Source organism: Hylaeus volcanicus, chromosome 6 (assembly GCF_026283585.1).
Source record: "Hylaeus volcanicus isolate JK05 chromosome 6, UHH_iyHylVolc1.0_haploid, whole genome shotgun sequence".
Lineage (NCBI taxonomy): Eukaryota > Metazoa > Arthropoda > Insecta > Hymenoptera > Colletidae > Hylaeus > Hylaeus volcanicus.
In genome coordinates, this window is record NC_071981.1 from 4,518,695 (window position 1) to 4,538,711 (window position 20,017).

The following is a 20,017-nucleotide window of genomic DNA, read 5'->3' on the forward strand; positions in this document are numbered from 1 at the left end:
GTACCTTAGCATATAAACATAATTCGTACAAATACAAGTACATTGTACAGCGCAAAGCAATTAAATGGAAATCAGGTATATTTGTATCGCACTATTCGCTGGTATCGTGCAATAAATGCTCTGCAGCAAACACGAATAGATATCGATCGATGGAAATTAATGTGGAAAATGACGCGTTACTGAGTAATCGAGTAATCGAGGTTTATTCGGCAACTAATTCTATCGTTTACGTACTTTAACGTGTATACTTTCGACGTGAAATAGTAGAGAGGGAATATGGTTCGGTGTGTGGATAAATCAACGAGATTATCGACGCCGTCTTTCGGCGGAATCGAATGATTTTAAGTAATTGAAACTTGCCTGCAATAAGATCGAAAGCTCTTCGACGCGAAAGCTTTTCGATTGCAAAAGCAAAGGTCGTACAATCGCGAAATCCAATATCTTGTGTATTTTTGGAACTGTTGAAGCCATTATAGCGACGAATACGGTATATTTGTGGCATTTGTTACTCTTTGTAGCAAAATCCGAGTGACTCTGTTGTTGTTCGCTGAAAGGTGAATTTAATGCTTTCGTCGATTAAAAGTTTGATATTCTGGATATATCAGTCGATTTAAGAGCTACGGAACTCGGAGGTTGCAAGTTGCAACAAGCCTTGGACACCGTACACTCTGGACAAAATATGAAAAGCGGAAAAGTTAAGCGACGCATTCGGAATGCTAAAGAACCGAGAACTTGTCAGCTAAAAGTGGCGCACAAGTCACATTACGTTGTAAGCTAAAACTTTGATCTAAAAGTGGCGTACAAGTGACGTTTACATTGTAAACTGAATCCCCAGCACTGTCTTTAGCAACTCGTTGAATCGAGGATTGATAACGCATAGGTACCCGACTCGTTTTCTCGAGTGTTTCTCTTTCTCGCTGGGAAATTATAGAAAAGGTAAAGGATTCATCGATCGATCATAAGTTTTTCCGCGTGTCCGAGTTGGCACTGGTTTTTAAGTAAAAGAGTCGATCGTAGTCCGTCTCTGGAGGCTCGTCTGGGGTGAACCGATGGCGACCTCTCGATAGGAAACGTCGACGTCGGGGACTCGCGACCAAGTGCGATGTGCAGTCAACGATCGACGCCGGAACCCGTTCCGTTCCGTTTCGTTCCGTTCCGTTCCAATTAATAGTTGGCCCGATCGGGAAAAACCGATGGAATCGATGCTCCTCGTCTCTACGACTGACGTTCCCATCCTGCAGCTTCGGATGCCAGAGGATTTCGGTTTCTACGCAAGATTCCCTAATAATTAGGATGCCGGGAATTCCATTTCTGTCGTTGGGATGATCGGAATTTGTACGCGGTGCTGAACACGATCCATCGAATGCGCTCGATTCGCTAGCAACAAACTGAAAGCCAAGAATTATTGATCGTTGGATTCTACGATCGTACAACCAATAGTAGAAATTGCTTTTGCAGGGAATGCGACTGATTTACTCAGCTATGTAACATTGATTGCGTTTTATAAAAATAACCATAGGACGATTTTAAAGAAACGCGACGAAATGCTATAATTTCTCTAGGGTGTCTTGTTGAAGCAGTGACACCGCTTTGGCTCATGTTCAATCATTTAAAATTATTCAAGGGACCACTTCTTTCTATCTACTTTTTCTTCCTAAAGCTATGACTTTTATTCGGTGAGTTGCGTTGCGATTTAACATAAAATCTGATGTCCATCGATCGTGTTAAAGTTTCGAAATCCAGATCGGGAATGTTCATGAGCAGAAGGTTGTTTCATGGTCGATGGTAATCATCGAAGATCTTATTCTCTTGCAAATAGTTGTTGGTCTCTTTCCCGAGGGACATTTCCGAATCGAAAAATAAAACAGCAAGAAACCGGAAAGAGCTCTGTGCAGCGCAAAGTGACGCCGCGACCGACGCGCGACGGGAGCGAAGGGAAGGAAACAGTAATTAAGCCGACACTGCAACACTTAATCGTCGGCGTCGGCATCGGCGTGACACTGTGAAAGAAAGATGTCAAGGGAATGAATGCGTTTTCGTGGCCAAGAGAACAAATACAAGAAAGCGACTTTGAGCTAGTGTTTGACAAGTCGCGCGGTGAACCTCTCTCTTCCGATTAGAGACATCGTTGGCCTCGGGCAAAGGATCTTTTCTCTTGTTCGACCGTGAGGTCTCACGATTCGATTATTACTTTTACTTGGCGAATCTCTGTTTAATTAATATTCGTTGGCACAGAAATGGCAATGTCATAATGCTGTCTCGTGATTTGATACAGACGTGCGATCTCTCCGCAATGGAAACCTCATTTCGTGTTCCCGCGGGAAATTGTTGCATCTCGGCTTAATAAATATCACGACGGCGACGCGACGTCCTCGAAAGCATCACAGCTATTCAACATTTTTCCCTATCCAAGATAAATCGTTGGGAAAAACAATTTTCCTGAAACATGGAAAATCTGTAGCGTATCGTCAAAGTTTGAATATCATTTTCTCAGTGATTACTTGTTTGCACGTGCTTACCGTGGAACGACAACAAGTTTTAGATAGGATTTGATACATTGATTTTTTCTTTTCAAACGTCTGCCCTAGACTAATTCGGATCATCCGTACTTATCGTTGCTCAATGAAACGAAATCCTCGCGTTGTTGTGTTACGTCGCAAGTCCGGAGTCTGTAAGGCTCGCTGTAATCAACGCACTTTGTCCCCCGTCGTAATTTTGTTAGACCGCACGCCAAGCTTCGTAACGATAAAGCTCGAGGAGGTTGCCGGAAAGGTGGAAAGGGTTCTCGTTCGGTCGAGAACAGTGATCCTTTTCTTCGAGACGGGCCAACGGGAAGCTCTCTCGTGTTTCGTCGATAAATTTTCTTCGTTAACGTGCCGGTAATTACAAGGTAAACACTCTCCGGTCCAGGGTTGTCCTCTATTTTCATTAAGCAAGGAGACTGTTGTAATTTTCGCAACGCGATGGCTTTGATCGAGGTAAACGAACGACACCTGATCTCGTTCGTTAACGGAAGATTGCCTTACAAGCTACGATTCCAGACGAAAGAAATTATTCGATTAGGTATACTATATAACGTCGCGTTATTACGATTAACGAGTTGTCCGTTAACCCTAGAAAGGGTGTCGCGAGTTAGCAAAAAAAGGCGTCTTTTCGCTCAAACTCAACGATGACTGAAATTTCGAGTCGATACATCGCGAATAAATTGTCTACCCGAGACTGACAGGATTCATTCTACATATACAGATATGTATATGCAGATACGACGCGTTTACCCATCTCAACGTTCCGCGGGGAAACCTTGTATCCCTGGTCGTGTACTACCTTTGCCAACTCTGTATATTTTCGTTATTGGAAAACAAACAGCCCCTGTGTACGCGATGTTTCAACGAACATGCGAAAACAAGAGGGTTGGGACGTCAAGTTTCATCGTGCAGTGCAAACCGTCGATGATGCACGGGTGCACGTTTACTATTATTATTAATAAACGCGCGATTTGCCCTGAGCGAACCACACAACGATCGCCTTCAGGTCGTGGTGTGAGAGGGAAAGGGTCAAAGAAAGACCTTAGGCTGTGCAATTAATGCGTATCGTGTCGTACAACGATGCAGCTGCACACGTGACCCTTATTGTATTATAATTAATAAGCGAGCGCTTGTTGCGCCTCGACAGGAGTCAAAGCGACCGTCTCGTCGATCGATTATCGATTATTCCACTGGTGCAGCAGTACAGCGTGTAGAGTAGCGATATATAATATTTTGAACAAAAATTATACGAGTATCGAGAAATCGATTAAAAGATCCCTATTAGGAAGACTATCGTTATCGTTAACGCGAATACGATGCATACCCTGAATAGGCCAAATTATTACTCGACGACCTATTTGCATCGCGTATAGGAGCCATTGGATGCCACGGTCGATCAGATTTTTCTAGATGACTTGTACTTTCGGTTAAGTATAGTTGACGTTATATTCCGACGTGTACGACCCTCTGACTGTGAAATTGAACATACAAAATCAAGGACGCCTCGTCGTTCCCCCTTTTTCCGAAGCATACCGAATATTCTCGCATCTCGTTGCGAACACCAATTCAACTTTGATTAAATTCTTTTAAAGTCGCGACGTACGGTTAAACTATGTACATTTCATTTGCGATCCCGTTAACTGAAAGAAAAACAGTCGGAAAAAACGTACCGTATCGTCCATAAAAACAATGATGGCTACGTATAATTTTGAATCGCGTAACGAACTACATACATACATGTATATGGTTGCCGGTTTCCATCCGAATGTAATCTTACACGTATCGCGATCAACGTTAAACTTGCTCGCAGTACGGCACACTTACGTAAACATGGTATGTTCACGGTCAGGATTGACGTTTCATCATTGGCAAAAAAGTGCTGCGAGCAAACAAGAAGGAGCTGGTCGCCGAACAAAAACCGCGATTCTTTCATTAGGGAACATCCGACACAGTTTCTGGCACAGTTTCCGACACCGTGATTGAACAAACACACACACACGCGCGCGCCAGATGTGACGTTATCACAATCACTCGAGCCAAGGTGTCTAACAATTGTCATTCGCCTTAACGAGACCTCTAGAAGTGTAGAGTCTGTCGATAATCGCTATGAATTTCACGGATTACTCGCTCGATGTGTCTTCCATAGTCTTCCCTGCTACGTCTTCGAGCAATGCCATTTTTCCGGACAATAGCCCACCGTTCGATACAGAGAAAGGACTTTGAGGCGATGACGAGACACGAAACTTGTTGATACTCCGATATGTGTCTTTTTCTTGAATAAGACGCACCAGTGGACGGCAATCAACGTTTCAGCCCAGTCACACAGTTGGTCACTCGTATGGACCTTTGAACAAACAAAACAAGTTGATTAATAATCGTTTGATAGAGGACGGATACTCGTACAACCAACTAACTTAACTTAAAGTAACAAACGCGTACTCTAACGCGACTATTATTAATTAGACAGAGAAATAAATGTGACGGAGGCGCGATCGCGATAATCCATATCGACCGAATTTGACGATGTAACGTGTAATTAATCTGACTGGAAGTGGGGAAGAACAACAACTGTGAAAGTGGAAAGATTTTCACGTTTCGCATAGCACTGATACTATCGAGAAAACATTATTCGTGTAAGCGCATGCGAGTCTCACGAGTAGGAAGATTTCCCTTGATCTGTGTTTGGCAGACGATGGGAATTTGACTAAATTTCCAAAATTGTATACGATCGTTATACGCCGCCATCGTTTATCTCGTAAAGAGTCAAGGGAATTCCGACACTCGAGTGGATCGAATCTGGCCAATAATAATTGGGGCTCGTTTGAAAAATTACGAAACGAAAATGCAAACGAAACTGGTCGTCAGTGGTTGCAAGTTTCGTTGGTATTTTACTTCCGCCTGGAAACATGTAACGAGTGAAGGCGTCGCGTTTCCCGTGCGTAGCCTCTATCCTCGGATGAGAGAAGATGCGGCAGCGATTTCGTTTCCGCGAGTACAGATCGAGAATGTCCCTTTCGTAGTCGTCGCGGAGGGTCCGATAACCGAGGAGCAGAAAAGGAAGGAAGCGGAGCGACAGAGTGGACGGCAGTGATTCTTGCGGATTCGGTGAAAGCCGAACGAGCCAAGAAGTCAGTGATGCGTGATCGATGGGTCTGCGAGGAGGACGCCCGCGCCGAGGCCGAGGTGGTGTCGTTTTGGTGACGTGAAGCGTGACACGGTCGAAGATGAGCAGCCTTCAGGTACCGGAGCTCAGGCTTCCGGCCGGCAACGGAAATGGTGGAACCACCAAGGGCACCGTACCTTTGTTGCTCGTTCCGCAGAGCAACGTGCCCAGGAGGAGGCACTCCTGGATCTGCGGGTGAGTTTCTTTGCCCTTTCTACAACCAATCAACGCCTGATTCAAATTCTATCTACAAACCTCTGGGTTTACTTAGGTAGCTATATGGTAGCTTGCCGCGAGCCACCCAACGATATTTTCAAAAGGACAAAAACACAATTACATTTACTATATACGCATCAAATTTGTTCTTTTCATGGTTAATATCCGTTTTCGTTGTAGACAAACTTGATATCTCGATCCGGACAATAGCCCACCGTTCGATACAGAGAAAGGACTTTGAGGCGATGACGAGACACGAAACTTGTTGATACTCCGATATGTGTCTTTTTCTTGAATAAGAAATTGCCGCGAGCCACCCAACGATATTTTCAAAAGGACAAAAACACAATTACATTTACTATATATGCATCAAATTTGTTCTTTTCATGGTTAATATCCGTTTTCGTTGTAGACAAACTTGATATCTCGATCCTGCGTGAGAGTCGGCAGAAATTAAATATACATTAAATGTACATAGATTCGCGTGCTTGTAAGGGAAATATTGTATCAGGGTTGGAAAGTTGATCAGAATTCTTTGAATCGGCACACATTAATAATCCTGGAGAAACGTTTGGATAACCGGAGGTCCCTGAACCTGCGTTTCTCGATTTTCTCAAAAACCAATCTGTCTCGAATATCGTCAGATTTCAACAGCCCTACTGCAATCATAGGTTCTGCTGCACCTGTTGAGGTAAACGGTTCAGAGGAAAAATTGGATTCGGTCCGATAGAATTTTTGTCCGTGTTCGATGGGCAGATGTTATCGACCAGACGAATCGAATGGCAATTGCCAAGAGATTTGTATCCAGGTTTAAGGGTTGATCTTTCCACGCAGTCAAGTTGTTTTTGCGTGTCGATAAATTCGTGGAAAATGTCGAAAGTTTCATTGAAATACATATATCATTAAAATACCGGTGTCTTGTGAACAACGAAAGTGTTTTATTGTGTTAAAATCGCTGTAATGGTTGGGCGAAATGTGTAAAAATGGTAAACGGTAAAAGGAAAGAAGAAAATAGATTTAATGCAACTGCCCCGGAGTAAATTTCAGTCGATTTGTTTGACCACCTCTCGTCCGATTCAGTTCACCGTTCCAATTTCGAAATTTAATTAAACCTTGGAAAGATTTATCAGCACGCGACCGAAACCGTGATTCTGAGAATAATTCTGAAATGGAATAAATTCCGTGGTCGACCGTTGCATCGAAGACAGCTTCCGAACTTGTCCATTGAACCGATACAAATTCGTTTCCTTTCATCTTTGATCCAATTCCCTTCGTCGGCGACTCGATTCGGCACTCGAATAATATTTATCGATTCATAGGATACACATATAGGAGTTTCTATTCGAAATATATCGGACGCTATTTTATTCGGATAACGATACGAAATTAATTTTAAAGAAGGAAAAAGTTGTTCGCGTCGGAGCTTAAACGGTATCGTTTCAGTGATCTCGCGGAAATTTTATTTTCGTGCTACAGCATCTGCGAAACTTGATAAGATTTTTTGTCGCGTCGGCATCGTAGCGCCTTCTCGTTCAATTTTTCCGCCTCCAAGCTGGAAAGGTAAGGGAGTCTTTTAAGGCGATTAGAGATCCTGAAGCATAAAGATTACGGTCTCTTGGTATATGTAACGATTCGCTTACAAGTAATGCAATCTCGTCTTCCGTACCAAATAACTTTAGTACAAATATTTTTTTATAGCTTCGTTCCCTCGCGATGTACATAACCATGACGCTTTAAACGAAATACCCTGCGAGTGGAAAATTCATCACTCTCTTACTTATATTCGATATTTCGCTTTTTAATTACAATAAATACATTTCCCATCGGCCGACGCACTCGTCTATTCTAATCACAACCTACTCGTTCTTTCCAAAGCCGCTACGTTCGCCAGAGTCAGGGGATTGAAGTCGACAGTGGTCGATTATTCGTGATTTGCAAGCTTATTATTCACGATGAACATTTGTAATGGTGATTATCAGTTTATAGCCGATAGAGATTCGTGCTTAATGGAACCTGACGAATTTCTTCCATTACGAATTTCGTGTAAAAAGTAGAAAAAGCGATGAATAATCGACTAAACTTTTATTACGTTTCCGATTAATAAACAGTCTAGTTATTTGTTCCTACTTTCAACGTAGAAATATATTGTTCGTTAAAAATTATGAATTATTTCGATGCTCTCATTACCCAGGAAATATTTCTTTGTTTTGTCGAAAAATGATGAAACAAAGCAGCGAGTCGTCCAACGACTCGTTAATTAATCGTTGGCTCGTTTCGTCTGGATCGGTATCAGTGCAAGTAGATCCAGGCGAGAATCGAGGATGGACAGCGTGGTTCCGATGAGCGTGACCAGAATGTTTAAGTGGCGTCGCAAAAAGATGTTCGCGTCACCTTAGAACGGTCGTACGAGGCGCGTGTAAATACGTCTTTGCCACAATTGGCTATTAATATACCAGGCACGTGTCAACCGTGCTTTCTGGAGTCTAGAACCTCGTCCATATTGCAAACAACAAACGCTCGATGGTAAGACTCGGATAAGAACGCCAGACAAAGTCCCGTGGGTGGTCCTGGTCCGGATATCACAAAAATATATCCTAGTTATACTTTCGACTAACGAATAATAATCAAATATTACATACGCGACGTTACAGCCTGAATTACTACAAAAAATTACATTGTATTTCACGATGGTCGCAAAACGTCGCGAATTAAAATATATGCCCATTTCTGCTCGACAATTGGAGCGCATAATTAAATTATAATTACCTTTTATTATTCTGTATCAAGTGACGGTATAATTAATTTGCTTGCTCCGGCTCAGTTCGTTGTATCGTAGATGCAACGTAGAATACAACTCGTGTCTACAGCAGTTCGTCCCACTTTCGAAGATAAATTAATTACCAGTTTTAATTGCATTAAAATAGACAATTACATCTTGCGCTACTACTATATAATAAACGGTAAAGTTTCTTCCGCGTTCTTTATTGAATTTCGAAAGGGTAGCAAAGTTTACGAATCTTGACCATGTTCTCGGTTCTTTTGGTATTTTTAAGGAGATTAATCTCAAACTCATCGTACGTTTGATTCATCGACGTCAACGTTAATGGAATTATCTGCAAACCTATCGTACTTTGCGTTGCCACGTCAAACTCTGGTCACGGATTAATGGACGAGGTCGATACGCGAGGGAACAATGGCAGTTATTAACGAGTCTTCATTCTCGACGAACATTCAAGCCATTTCGTTGTATTGCCGGACATAATCTCTTGCGAGAAATAAGTATGCAACAGAGAGTATGTAACTAGAGGCAAAACGTTGACTGGCGTATTCTTGTTAGCGTCTACTCGATACAATTCGACCGTTGCCGTACACCTATCTTCGAAGGCCAATCCGAATGTAAAACTTTGAATGGCTAGATTATAATGAACGGATCTAGGTTAGGTTAGTCGCACAGCTTTCAGGGATTCTGCTATCAGAATCGAGGCGAGATCTAGTTAAGCATTTCTCGTGAACTTGTCGAGCGTCAAAGTGTGTTCCGTTTCTCCTTAGAGGACAATCGAAGACATCCAACAGACGTACATAGACGGTGCGGAGTGGCGCTATGGCGAGAATGGAAGTCGAGAGAGACTTGGAACACCCTCGAACGATGGTAAATAGGAGGATATACTTGTCCCCAATCCTTCCTCTTAAACGAAGACAGAGAACTCGTTCCGGAAGATCTGTTTCGTTTCGGTTCGATTAACCGTCTCGTGTCTTCGCATCTAGAGAAACGGCATTCCAGCTGAAGCGTCGTTTGTTATCTCGTCTGCTGGACGAGACGTTTATTCGCCACTCTCGGCTACCAACGGACGGAAAAATACGTTGAAAGTACTGTTGAATTTGTCACGGAGACGTGCGGTCGACTTCCGTGTCGGGAACAGCGGGTGGCGATCGTTCTGAACACGTTCGCTAAACACGACTGTCCTGTTCATCCGCGCTTTTTACTTAAACGTAGCAAATTTTCGACGTTTCGCTAGCGAACACAAGATTAAGCTTAAGATTTTTACTACCGACTCGGGCTTGGTGAAAGTGTTGGCGAGTGCGGTAATGATATATAAACGACGCCGACGGTGGGAAGACGCGAATATTTTCTCAGCTAGCACAACTCGAGCGAAAGCTCAGGAACTGAGCGTCCATAAGCCGCCGCGATACCGGACGCATCCGGAAATATCGATTTCATGATGGTCTAACACCGCATTTTTCACCTCTACTTTCCTCTTCGATTTATTCTACGTTGCAAACGCGTCTCAGAAATCAGAGCACCTTTTCGTTCGAGGGCCTTGGCCATCAAATGAAATGCTTCGCCTTGAGCAAATTTTTCACGAAAATTAGTATATGTTGGAATCGAAACCAGAACCAAATCAGAGTCGAGCAAAAAAATGGCTTCGACTTGGATGGTACGATGAAATTCTTTTCTTTTTTCATCAACGCGAGTTATTGTATAATACCAACAACTACATTTAACACGACGTATCTTGATCTGTTACAGGTGAGTCCACATGTAGTTGAACGCATCGCGGAGTCGGCCTCGTTACGCGAGTAGAGTGTTACAATTCGTATTTTTCCTTTTTAATATCTCAGCGGTTTTACGCTCTCTGACAGCTACACGAATTTGCAAGAGACACGAAGCACTTGTTTCTCCAATTGAAAAAACATCGGGCCACTTTTCGTGTTAACGCTTGTATACAGAATGCAAGAAACTAGGCGTCTAAAACCATCATTTTTTAATTTCTATTTCGCGTAAAAGTTGTACTCTCGTTAAAAGTTTGCTTACCGTTTGTGTAATTCGTTGAACAATGTTCTTGCCGTGTAATCGAAAGCAAGTTGTCACGATAAAAGAGACACCCGGTGTACGCGATTCCTCTTTGGGTTATCGATGCCGCATTCCAAAGGTGAAGAGCACCGAGTGATGTTTTATTAACTTGTTATTTATAGTCTTTCGTGGCTCGTTCCGTTCCGTTCTCCTCTTTCAGGTCTTCCCCTCCTCGTCCGAATCGCGATCGCGTTCGTATCCCGTTTTCTCGTATGATACGAACGAGTTTTGCCACGGGATCGCATTCCATTCAATGTTATTCGCCAACTATCAACGTAGTTGGTATCGATATAACGAATAGCATCCCGATAATGCGAATTCCGGACCGTCAAGCGAGAAATCGAGGGAATTTTCGTGGCCTGTTACGCTCAAATTTCGTTCCATCTTCTACCTCCCCGATTCGCGATGGTTGTATCTTACTGCGTCAATTGTCGAGTCATTTGTCGATCCTGTATTGTCGACACTTGAAATTTTTGTACGTGACACGTCGATCTGTAGGTATTACGAGAGACGTGGGTGCCTATGAGAAAGGTTAAGCTTGTCTCCCGGTACGGTATCTCGTGAACAACTCGACCCATTCCATGCACTTTTGATAAGACGTTAGGCTTTGGATTGAAAAGAACCGACGCGACGGTAACGCTCGATTAATAAAGCTTAATCGCAGATTAAGAAACAGACGCGTCTAATTCCGGGGATGAACGTCTTCTCGGCGAACACGTGTCTCGTTAGTCGAGGGTTCTTCCAACGACCCACGTAACTTCAGTGACAAGTTCGCATGGCCCAGGATTCCTTGGGTTTTGCAACCGGCGAAACTGGGCTGTCGCCTATTGGCGAACGTGCAACCCTGTGCACCAGAGGTAGGAAACGGTTCGTATCGATCCCTCAGGACCACGAACCTCTCCCCGATAGCCTTGCATCCAGTTTTCGTTCGTAAGGTGGCTGCATTTCGGATGGTTGTTCGGTGTGTCCCTCTCGACCAGAAGTACTCCTTTTTAGGAGGTTCGAAGACCTCTCTTAAACTGCCAGGACTAAATCAGCAGAATCACATCGGACTTATTATTGTCCGATTATTCGAATATTTAGTATATATTTTTTACAAATTTCTACCACAAACAGTAATTTTATATCTCGTGCGATTTTAAAAAAAAAATCGTGGCGCTGCTAGCTTAATATTAAGTAGATTGGGAGTAGATTGTCTTCCTCTCGAATACAAATCCACCAAGAGGACGGCAACCGACCTTTCCGTCCAGTTACACAGTTGGTCACTTGACTTATCACACGAAACAATAGCGAGCAAAGCGGAGAATAAAGTTACGAGTTCGATATAGACCTACGAACAAACAAAAAAATTGTACAAACGACACGGTGCACAGCGTGTAATTTTACGCCGTATGCTTAACGAAACCGAGCTGTGCTCGTGTCTATTGGCATAATATCGCGGCTATCAACGGCCGGTACTCGTTATCGCTGATCTACGCCAACGTATTACGAGTTTCGTCGGAAAAAATGGTTAGCAATCCGTGTTATTGTTACGTGATCGTTCTCGCATGCTTGATATTTGTACTATAAAGCGGTAAATCGTTGTACGTTAGTTTTACATCAGTGGTCGTTTATTATTCGAATCAAATTTTCTCGATATTAGTATCGACGTAGACGTTCCGTTTCGAGGATTTCCTCGTTGGGTTGAATAAAAAATGCAAGTTTTACGCTCGAATGCTAGTGTCGGTGATAGTCGAGTGAGGAAGGGAGAGAGGGCGGTTAGTTATTCGCGTAGGCGCAAAGGGTGTTGGGACCAGGACGCGTTTCGGGGGCGGTCGATATCACCGGTCGTCAAAGCGCCACCGCGCACTGGTATACAATCAAATTTTAACCAGTTACAGTTGTATTTTGATTTCGAATCGATAGGCGCGGTCCACGACGCGAAACGTTGATTTAATCTCATCTGAAAACTAGCCTGAATCGTGTCGAAGGTAACGTAGGCATAGGTACCTATGAAATGTTTCAACCACGCCGACGATTTATACGTTTCTAATGGAGAAATAGCAGGATTACGCTGATGAGTGCATCTAGTTGTTGCCTGATACCAATATATTGTTGAATCTCCCTTTGGACAAAAATAATCGCAAAGTAGTAAAATTCTGAGATGAACGGAATGACAGCATCTCGGAAACTTGTTTGGTTCTGGTTCGATGGGTCGTGCTTCGACGATCGTTAGCGGTGGGTATGCTTTATTCAAGAACAGACAGCTAGTAACCTTGAACGATATCGCGAAGCAGGAAATACTAGGCCGTTTGCTAGGCCTGGGTCAAGTTGCACCCATTAACTTGCTCGCGAACACGGCACACCCGCGAGCTTTCGCGGTTTTGCTGCACCTCCTACGGCGAGACGAAACGAGAACTTGACCTATAAAAGCTGAACGATGAACCTTGGTCAACGAGTCGCGTTACACGCGATTCAGGTGAGAATCGAGGAACGTGGAGGTAATTCGTACAATAACACTCTAAAGAATTTCCAAGTTATATATATCGCAATAATATTTAGACGTTTATGTACAATTAGCGGAGGCAAAAATATTGTGTTTGTTCTTTTCGAATAGTCCCAACGGAATACATGGCGTCGCGTCGCGTCGCGTCGGTTGATTCGTCTCGCAACCCGCGCGAGCGAGGCACTCGAAGCACCGGATATTGCCCAATTATCAGAGATTTAATCGGTAGGTAATCTTCGCGCCAGGAAAATAAAAAGTAATAGCTTTTATCAAGTCGGAGTCGATCGATGAATCGTCAAACTCGATTCGTGTCATATGAATAATTAGTTTTCTCGTGATGAAAAATTGGAGCTAGAGAAGAAACTACCGGCGAGTAACCACCGTTAATGGGGCTTGATTGTGAAATTGTCGACGAGGGCGATGCAATTTTCAGCCTGAATTAGCTATGTCGCGAGAAACGTGTTTATGGAAAATATATTAATGGCACGCCTACTCGTTATCGAGTATGCTTTGCGTGGAAATAGAGAGTTTCTGTTGTAGTTTGGTTCCGTGATGTTTTCGAAAGCTTGTCGATACGTGGAAATAGCTTGGATATTAATTTGCAAATCGACTCGCCTAGTCGCTCGACCTTGCATATTTTTTCATTCAACGATCAACAGCTTTTCGAAATGCCTAAAAACGGATAACCGCTCGTTTTTATAAAGTTAGAACTTTCCAGCATTCGAATACCTAGTTGTAGCAACTTGAAATCTCCCTAATCGCTTAACTGTCAGCTTCGACCTAGTTGGACTGGTGAAAACTTTGAAGCATCAATCTTTCTTTCTGCTTATATGTATGTATAGGTGTACATACATGTATATCGACATACATAAATTTCGAATGTCTCGATAACCCGATACCTTGAATGCTTGGAATACTTAAACACTTTTAAAGTGCCTGCTAATACCTAAATATCTAACGAGTCAACATTGATCTGTAAAAAAATCGGTACGGTATCTTGAAACATCCAAGTATCGGTTTCCATCAAGTTGGAGTTTCTCCAAATAATCAGTGTGTGGCTCCCACCGACTTTGGCAGTGGCAAAACACTGTCAATCGTCTAAAAATGACGATTAAAATACTAATATCGGGTACATACGGATTACCTTTACTTATATTTCTCCTGTATACAGGGTGTCCCAAAAATGTTGCAAGTCCTTGAAAAGGGTGGTTCAGGGGGTGATTTGAAACAACATTTTCCTTAGCGAAATTGTTGTCCGAGGCTTCGTTGAGGAGATATTAACGGAAAACACTGACCAATCAGAGCGCGCGTATACTGTTGGAGCGGCCGCGATAGCGATGGCTACGCGCTAGGTAGCCGCTCTCGTACGCGAACAAGTGACTCGACGTGCATCGAAGGATATTGACGCGGCCGCTCAGCGCGTAGCCTTCGCTACCGCGGCCGCTCCAACGGTATCCGCGCGCTCTGATTGGTCGGGTTTTCTTTATTAATATCTACTTAACGAAGCCCCATCCGACATTTTTGCAAAGGAAAAAGTTGTTTCAAATCACCTCCCGAACCACCTCTTTCAAGGACCTCCAACATTTTTGGGACACCCTGTATACATATGCATATACATATACATATAAATATACATATACGTATACATATACATATACATAGTAACATAGTACAAGCTTGGCCTTCCCTAGACTAGCACACGTTGTACTTGATCGTTTTTCGGGTAAGGCTATTGGATCTGTGCCCAACCACTTTCAATCACCTCTTACCACAGCCAAAGGACACTGTTGATATTTTTCAAGCCTCTTTCACGGACAATCTTTCCCAGTCAGCCGCGAACACACGGCTTTCGTGTTCGTATCCTAAGGCTGCTTCTACAAGAGCTAATTTTCGTATCGATCGAATTTTTCGTAAAATATTGGAAGAAACAATTGTTAAACCGCGATAGTTTTTTTTAAAATCCATGTATTTCTGCTTCTGCTTGGACTCGTTAAACGACCAAAGCGTTGTCTAGAAAGCTTTGCAAGATGAATTCGTTGCAACGACGGCGACGGTAGACTTTTATTGGGATGCTTTTCAACCAAGTAACGCGTAGCCTTCGTTTCCCTGTCCTTTGTTCGTGACTCACGTGAAACGAGTTCCCCTTGAAGTTCATGGAAAACATTTCGTATAATTCGAAATTCATTTACGCGTATTTAATAACTTTGAGGACAAAGGTAACGACGTTAAGCGTTAAACCTCTGATTTAGAAGTGGAATTGCAAGTCCTTTGAGAGAATTACTGCAGTTTTATCAATATCAGCCAGACTTCTTAATCAAATTATAAAACTAGCCAGGAGTTGCTTTCAACGGCATCTTACACCGACTAAAACTTGTAATTCTTTTCGAGAAACTTTAGCGTTGCGACAAAAGTTAGCTTTTCGCGTCAAACCGCCTTTCGCGCTAAGAGGCTGTCGGTTGTTACCGCCAACTACATATACCTAAAATAGAAACGAGAACGCGTCGATCGAGCAACAATCATTTGCTTGTTTTATTATAAAAGGGCCAATTATAAATATATTCATAAATATTTATATAAAGATATAACATATAGCATTCGAAAGTTGGTGTAATGTTCGTGTGCGGTGTTTCCTTGTCGACATTTTAGTTACCTCTCAAGCAGTAGTATGCTACCGTGCCGTGTCAGACAGTTCACTCCTAATCTACCGGTGGCGCTACGATGCGATGTCGGCCGATTACCGACTTTAGCCACTTGATAAAGGGAGCAGTCGTTTTTAATTTTTTCAAATTTAAACACTCGACCACTAATTCGTTTGTTTTATTCGAATATACGATCGTTGTATTTTCCGTATATTATTCTATCGATTAAAACTTGTTAACGTAAAATCGATAATGTTCTTTTACACCATTGAAACGGTATAATTTTAAAAAACGCGTGTTAATTTTCTTTCAATACTCTATTCTTAGTTCTCCTTTCGTATCGATCGGTGCAAATTTATTTCGCGGAATTGAAACTTTTCTTACCGAGGCCAAGTTCCGGGAATATTTAAAACATTTCACAACTTTCCGGGACTTGAACAGGTTCTATTAGCTACCCACGTTCATTTAAACTTGTTGGAAATTAAATTTTCTAATTATTCATCGAATTACTTCAAAGAAACTTGGTTTATATCGTCGCGTCGAGTCACATGATTTCAAGGAAAAATATAACTCGAGCTGCATAACAAATGATCCCATTACTTGTACAACTTTAAAATTAGTATAAAATATCGAAACATGTGTACTTTGAACAGTTCAATTTAAACTTAATCTAGTTGTAAGTCGCTTCGAAAATGGGTCAGTTGTTTTGCGAGTATTCAAAAGAAACATTACAAAGTAACAGACACAGATTCTGTGACAAGGTTGTGGCCCACATACCGTTCACCAGGCTTTCAAGATTTTTCTTTTTCGGCCTAAATCTTCATTCAAGAATTCATCTACATAGATCGTAGCTATAGATTCCCTAACAATTCTTCGTTCTCTATCGCTTAATTATAATTAAATAAACGATAACGTCGTAATAGCGTAATAATTTACACGTTACACGTTACGAAAACACTCGGAAAAATTTCAATGCGAAAAAAGAAAAGTCCAGGGAACGTTTGTTGGTTACATCGTTTTGCTCGGGACTGCTACACGTCTGGTTCGAAGAAGTAGAATTAGTCAGCGTGGCAGTGAAGTATAACTGCAAGGAAAGAAATGTGCTGCGGGTCTGTACGGAAGGACTGCAATTAATTAAACGAGTCATTAAGCGCCCGAGAACGACTCCTTTGCGATTGCAAGAAAGCGCGAGAGAAGAATAGATGCGTGCAACACGCGTTCAACTCGAATGGGTATCGATTATACGATATAATTTCTCTTTCTTTGTTGCCTTAATGTGACGCGACATTAAGTACAATCATCTTCAAACTTGTCGTGCTTACATTTGTTAAGCATTTACACGAATCGCAACGTTTTCCGCCCACGTGTAAATCGAATCTTACATTTTCTTCTATGATTACCGAAAATAACATTTTTTATTTTTAGTATAAATAGATTGTACTTGGATACGTTAATTTAGGTATGATTTAATTGAACAATTACTTTTGTTAGTCGTGCATCGTACTCCCCTCGAAGTAACGACGATTTATCATTTTTGCGGCAACTTTTTGCTGATATTGGGGTCGATTGGCCAGATGCGTGGTCTCCTTGTTTGCGTATCGGTGTGTTGTACGATTTGGCGAGTGGCCTGCGGCTGGATTATAACAGCTTATGATTCACATCGCGTGTTGCATCACGCGTCGCGCGACCGGCTTGCCAACATTTCGCACGGGTGTGAGAAAAATCGGCCATCGCGACGACCAAGTTGGCCACCGTCGACCACGGGACCGCGCCGCGGTTCCCGAAATACGGCCGTTCCCGAACTGCCCCCCCTCCCCCCCGCCCGCCGTGACTCCCACGATTTATATTCGCAACGCAACGAAGTGCGACGTTTCTTGTTTACGATAAATAATCGGCGACCTTCCGGTCGGTCGGTACGCGGCGGTGGCTGTGCCTGTACCTGTGCCTGTGCCTGTGCCTGTGCCTGTGCCTGTGTCGCGTCTCTTCGCGATCAAGGCGATCTAAACATAACTTTGTCGTTGAATCGGTTCTCGTCGTTCGAGAAAGTAGTTGTTTGTAGTTCGCCTTATGGAATATTGGCCAATTTTATCAACTGAACTGTCCAGAATGCAATTCTACCAATTTAATTTTGTCAAAGTTGGATTATATTAGATGTCCGATCGATGAAATTTTGAACCACCAACGCGCGACGATTGCGTACTTTACACTTGTCTTTAGCCATCGAGTCCAGGACTGAGTTCCTCTTCATTTCGAAGAGATTCTACAAATTTATTGTACACATATATAGATCTTGTACTAGCTCTCGGCGCTATATTCCTCCAATTAAGATTGAAATTATCCATACGGACGTGAAATTTTCGATGCTCGACTTTGCTTTCTCGCCCTCGGCCAGCTCGAGCACACGTGGCAGAAAAATTCATTGCTGTGACGTTGGTACGAATTGTAAAATGTGACTCGCGCGCAACGTGCCAAACACACTGTGTGTATAAAAAATGTCTCGACACGATTCTTTTGTCAGTGGTGCTTAGTTTTCGATTCGAAGAAGAGGTGGTGAAAAAGTATAAAATTTCTTTGCAACGTAGTAACAAAAAAAAAACCACCTAAAATGTCTCGGTTCCCTTTTGACATAGGTCGATCGAATTTGATAAAAACGTAAAACGACCGTATTAGCACAGTTGGCGACACTTTTTTTTTCTTTTTTTCTTTCTTGTAAATTGGTAATCGTGTCACCGAAACAAAGAGTACGCCTTCGATGTCGAGGTTGAATCCTCGTCCTCGAAGCCAGGTCGGATGCGTGTTTACGAAAATGCTGGCGCGCGGACAAAACGAAGGTGTTTTCCACGAAAGCCAAGGGGGTTCTCGGACAAACGTCGTATACCTGTGAAAAGTGACGCCGTTGAAAATAATCCGACTCGCTCTATAAATACAATGCGGCGTTCAGTGCTGTGTGGCGCGTCGCGAAGTTCGGATGCTTATTTGACGCGTGTTCGTTATTCGGCCAGTGGTACCTTTCTCCGATAAGGTGATCAGAGTTGCCGGAAGTCGCATCTGGCTCGCTCCACCTTGATTTCGGTTCGAAGATCCATCTGACTGCTCTTGGCCCGAAACCATCGTCGAGCGACGTTCTCTTCTTGACGTACTAACGCTGATCTCGATCCATCAAACATACCCTGTACCCTCGCCGAGTATTGACGACGAACAGAAGTCGCTATAGTGCTCGATTGGAATTTTTAAAGAGTGTTTTACGAATATATTTGGTGACAGTGTCGTGTGTGTGTGTGTGTGTGTGTGCGTGTCTGCGTGTCTGTGTCTGTGTGTGTGTGTATGTGTGTACTACGATGAGTACTACGATGATCTTTGGGACGAGAAATTGAACTTGCCCGATCTTGAACCGATCAATCGGACGCGATGCCGACGGCGACGCGACGTGTCGCGTTGACTCCGTGTCGTCGATGTATCCAATGAGACACGTGAACGTGATAGCGTTACATTTTCTGGCAAACGTTCTCGGACAGTGTTGTTTCTAAAGTTTGCTTGATTTCTTACCGTCGAGTTGTCTCTTCCTTCGACTAGATTTCGGAATTTCGAAATGGTTCGAGCATCGTGTCCAACCGATATGCTAACAGCGATTCCAAGCAACCTCGTGGACAACTCGAACCCGGTATAAGTTTGTTAAATTTCGGTTCGGCACGAGGAACGCTGGCCAAGCAATGGATGAGAGAAGAGTCGAAAACGTGAGATCGATTCAATAGCAGTCGGGGAGATTTGTTGGAGATACGTGTCGCGCGATGGAGAGGCTCAGTGTCGCGGAAACTTTGCGGAGGAAAGATAAGAGAAGGCGTAGGGGTTGGACGGTGGTGGTTGGTCACGAAGTGCGGTGAGTATAAATCACGGCTATTTCACGGTGGGTGAAAAGTCCGTTATCAGAATGGGGTTGGCTGCTCCAGGGAGAGTCGAATTACCTTGTTGTCGCGGAGGAATGATCGAGAGAGCGAATTATAAATTTCTCGGATTAATCTATCACAGCCGAATGTCTTTGTTTCGAGGACCTGGCATACATACATAGTTGCTCTGCATAAGTTACGCACGCAACGATGTAGGTGTAGTTACGGTGACATCTGAATGTTAGCTTTCAAA

The 20,017-nt window shown here is 43.0% G+C and overlaps 1 protein-coding gene across 4 annotated transcripts in view; it reads left to right on the forward strand.

Moving 5' to 3' along the window:
• The window catches only part of LOC128879118 (cAMP-specific 3',5'-cyclic phosphodiesterase), a 169,632-nt gene that overhangs the window by 38,037 nt on the left and 111,578 nt on the right, over positions 1–20,017 (forward strand). The window contains exon 2 of one of the 4 annotated variants that reach the window (XM_054127991.1): positions 5,546–5,883. The exons of 2 other annotated variants lie outside the window; for them this stretch is intronic. In XM_054127991.1, coding sequence (XP_053983966.1) covers positions 5,750–5,883 — 134 coding nt within the window. In that variant the 5' untranslated portion in view covers positions 5,546–5,749. Of the gene's footprint in view, positions 1–5,545; positions 5,884–18,808; positions 19,758–20,017 lie in introns of those variants that run through there. One more of the 4 variants, XM_054127992.1, reaches the window with a different exon arrangement.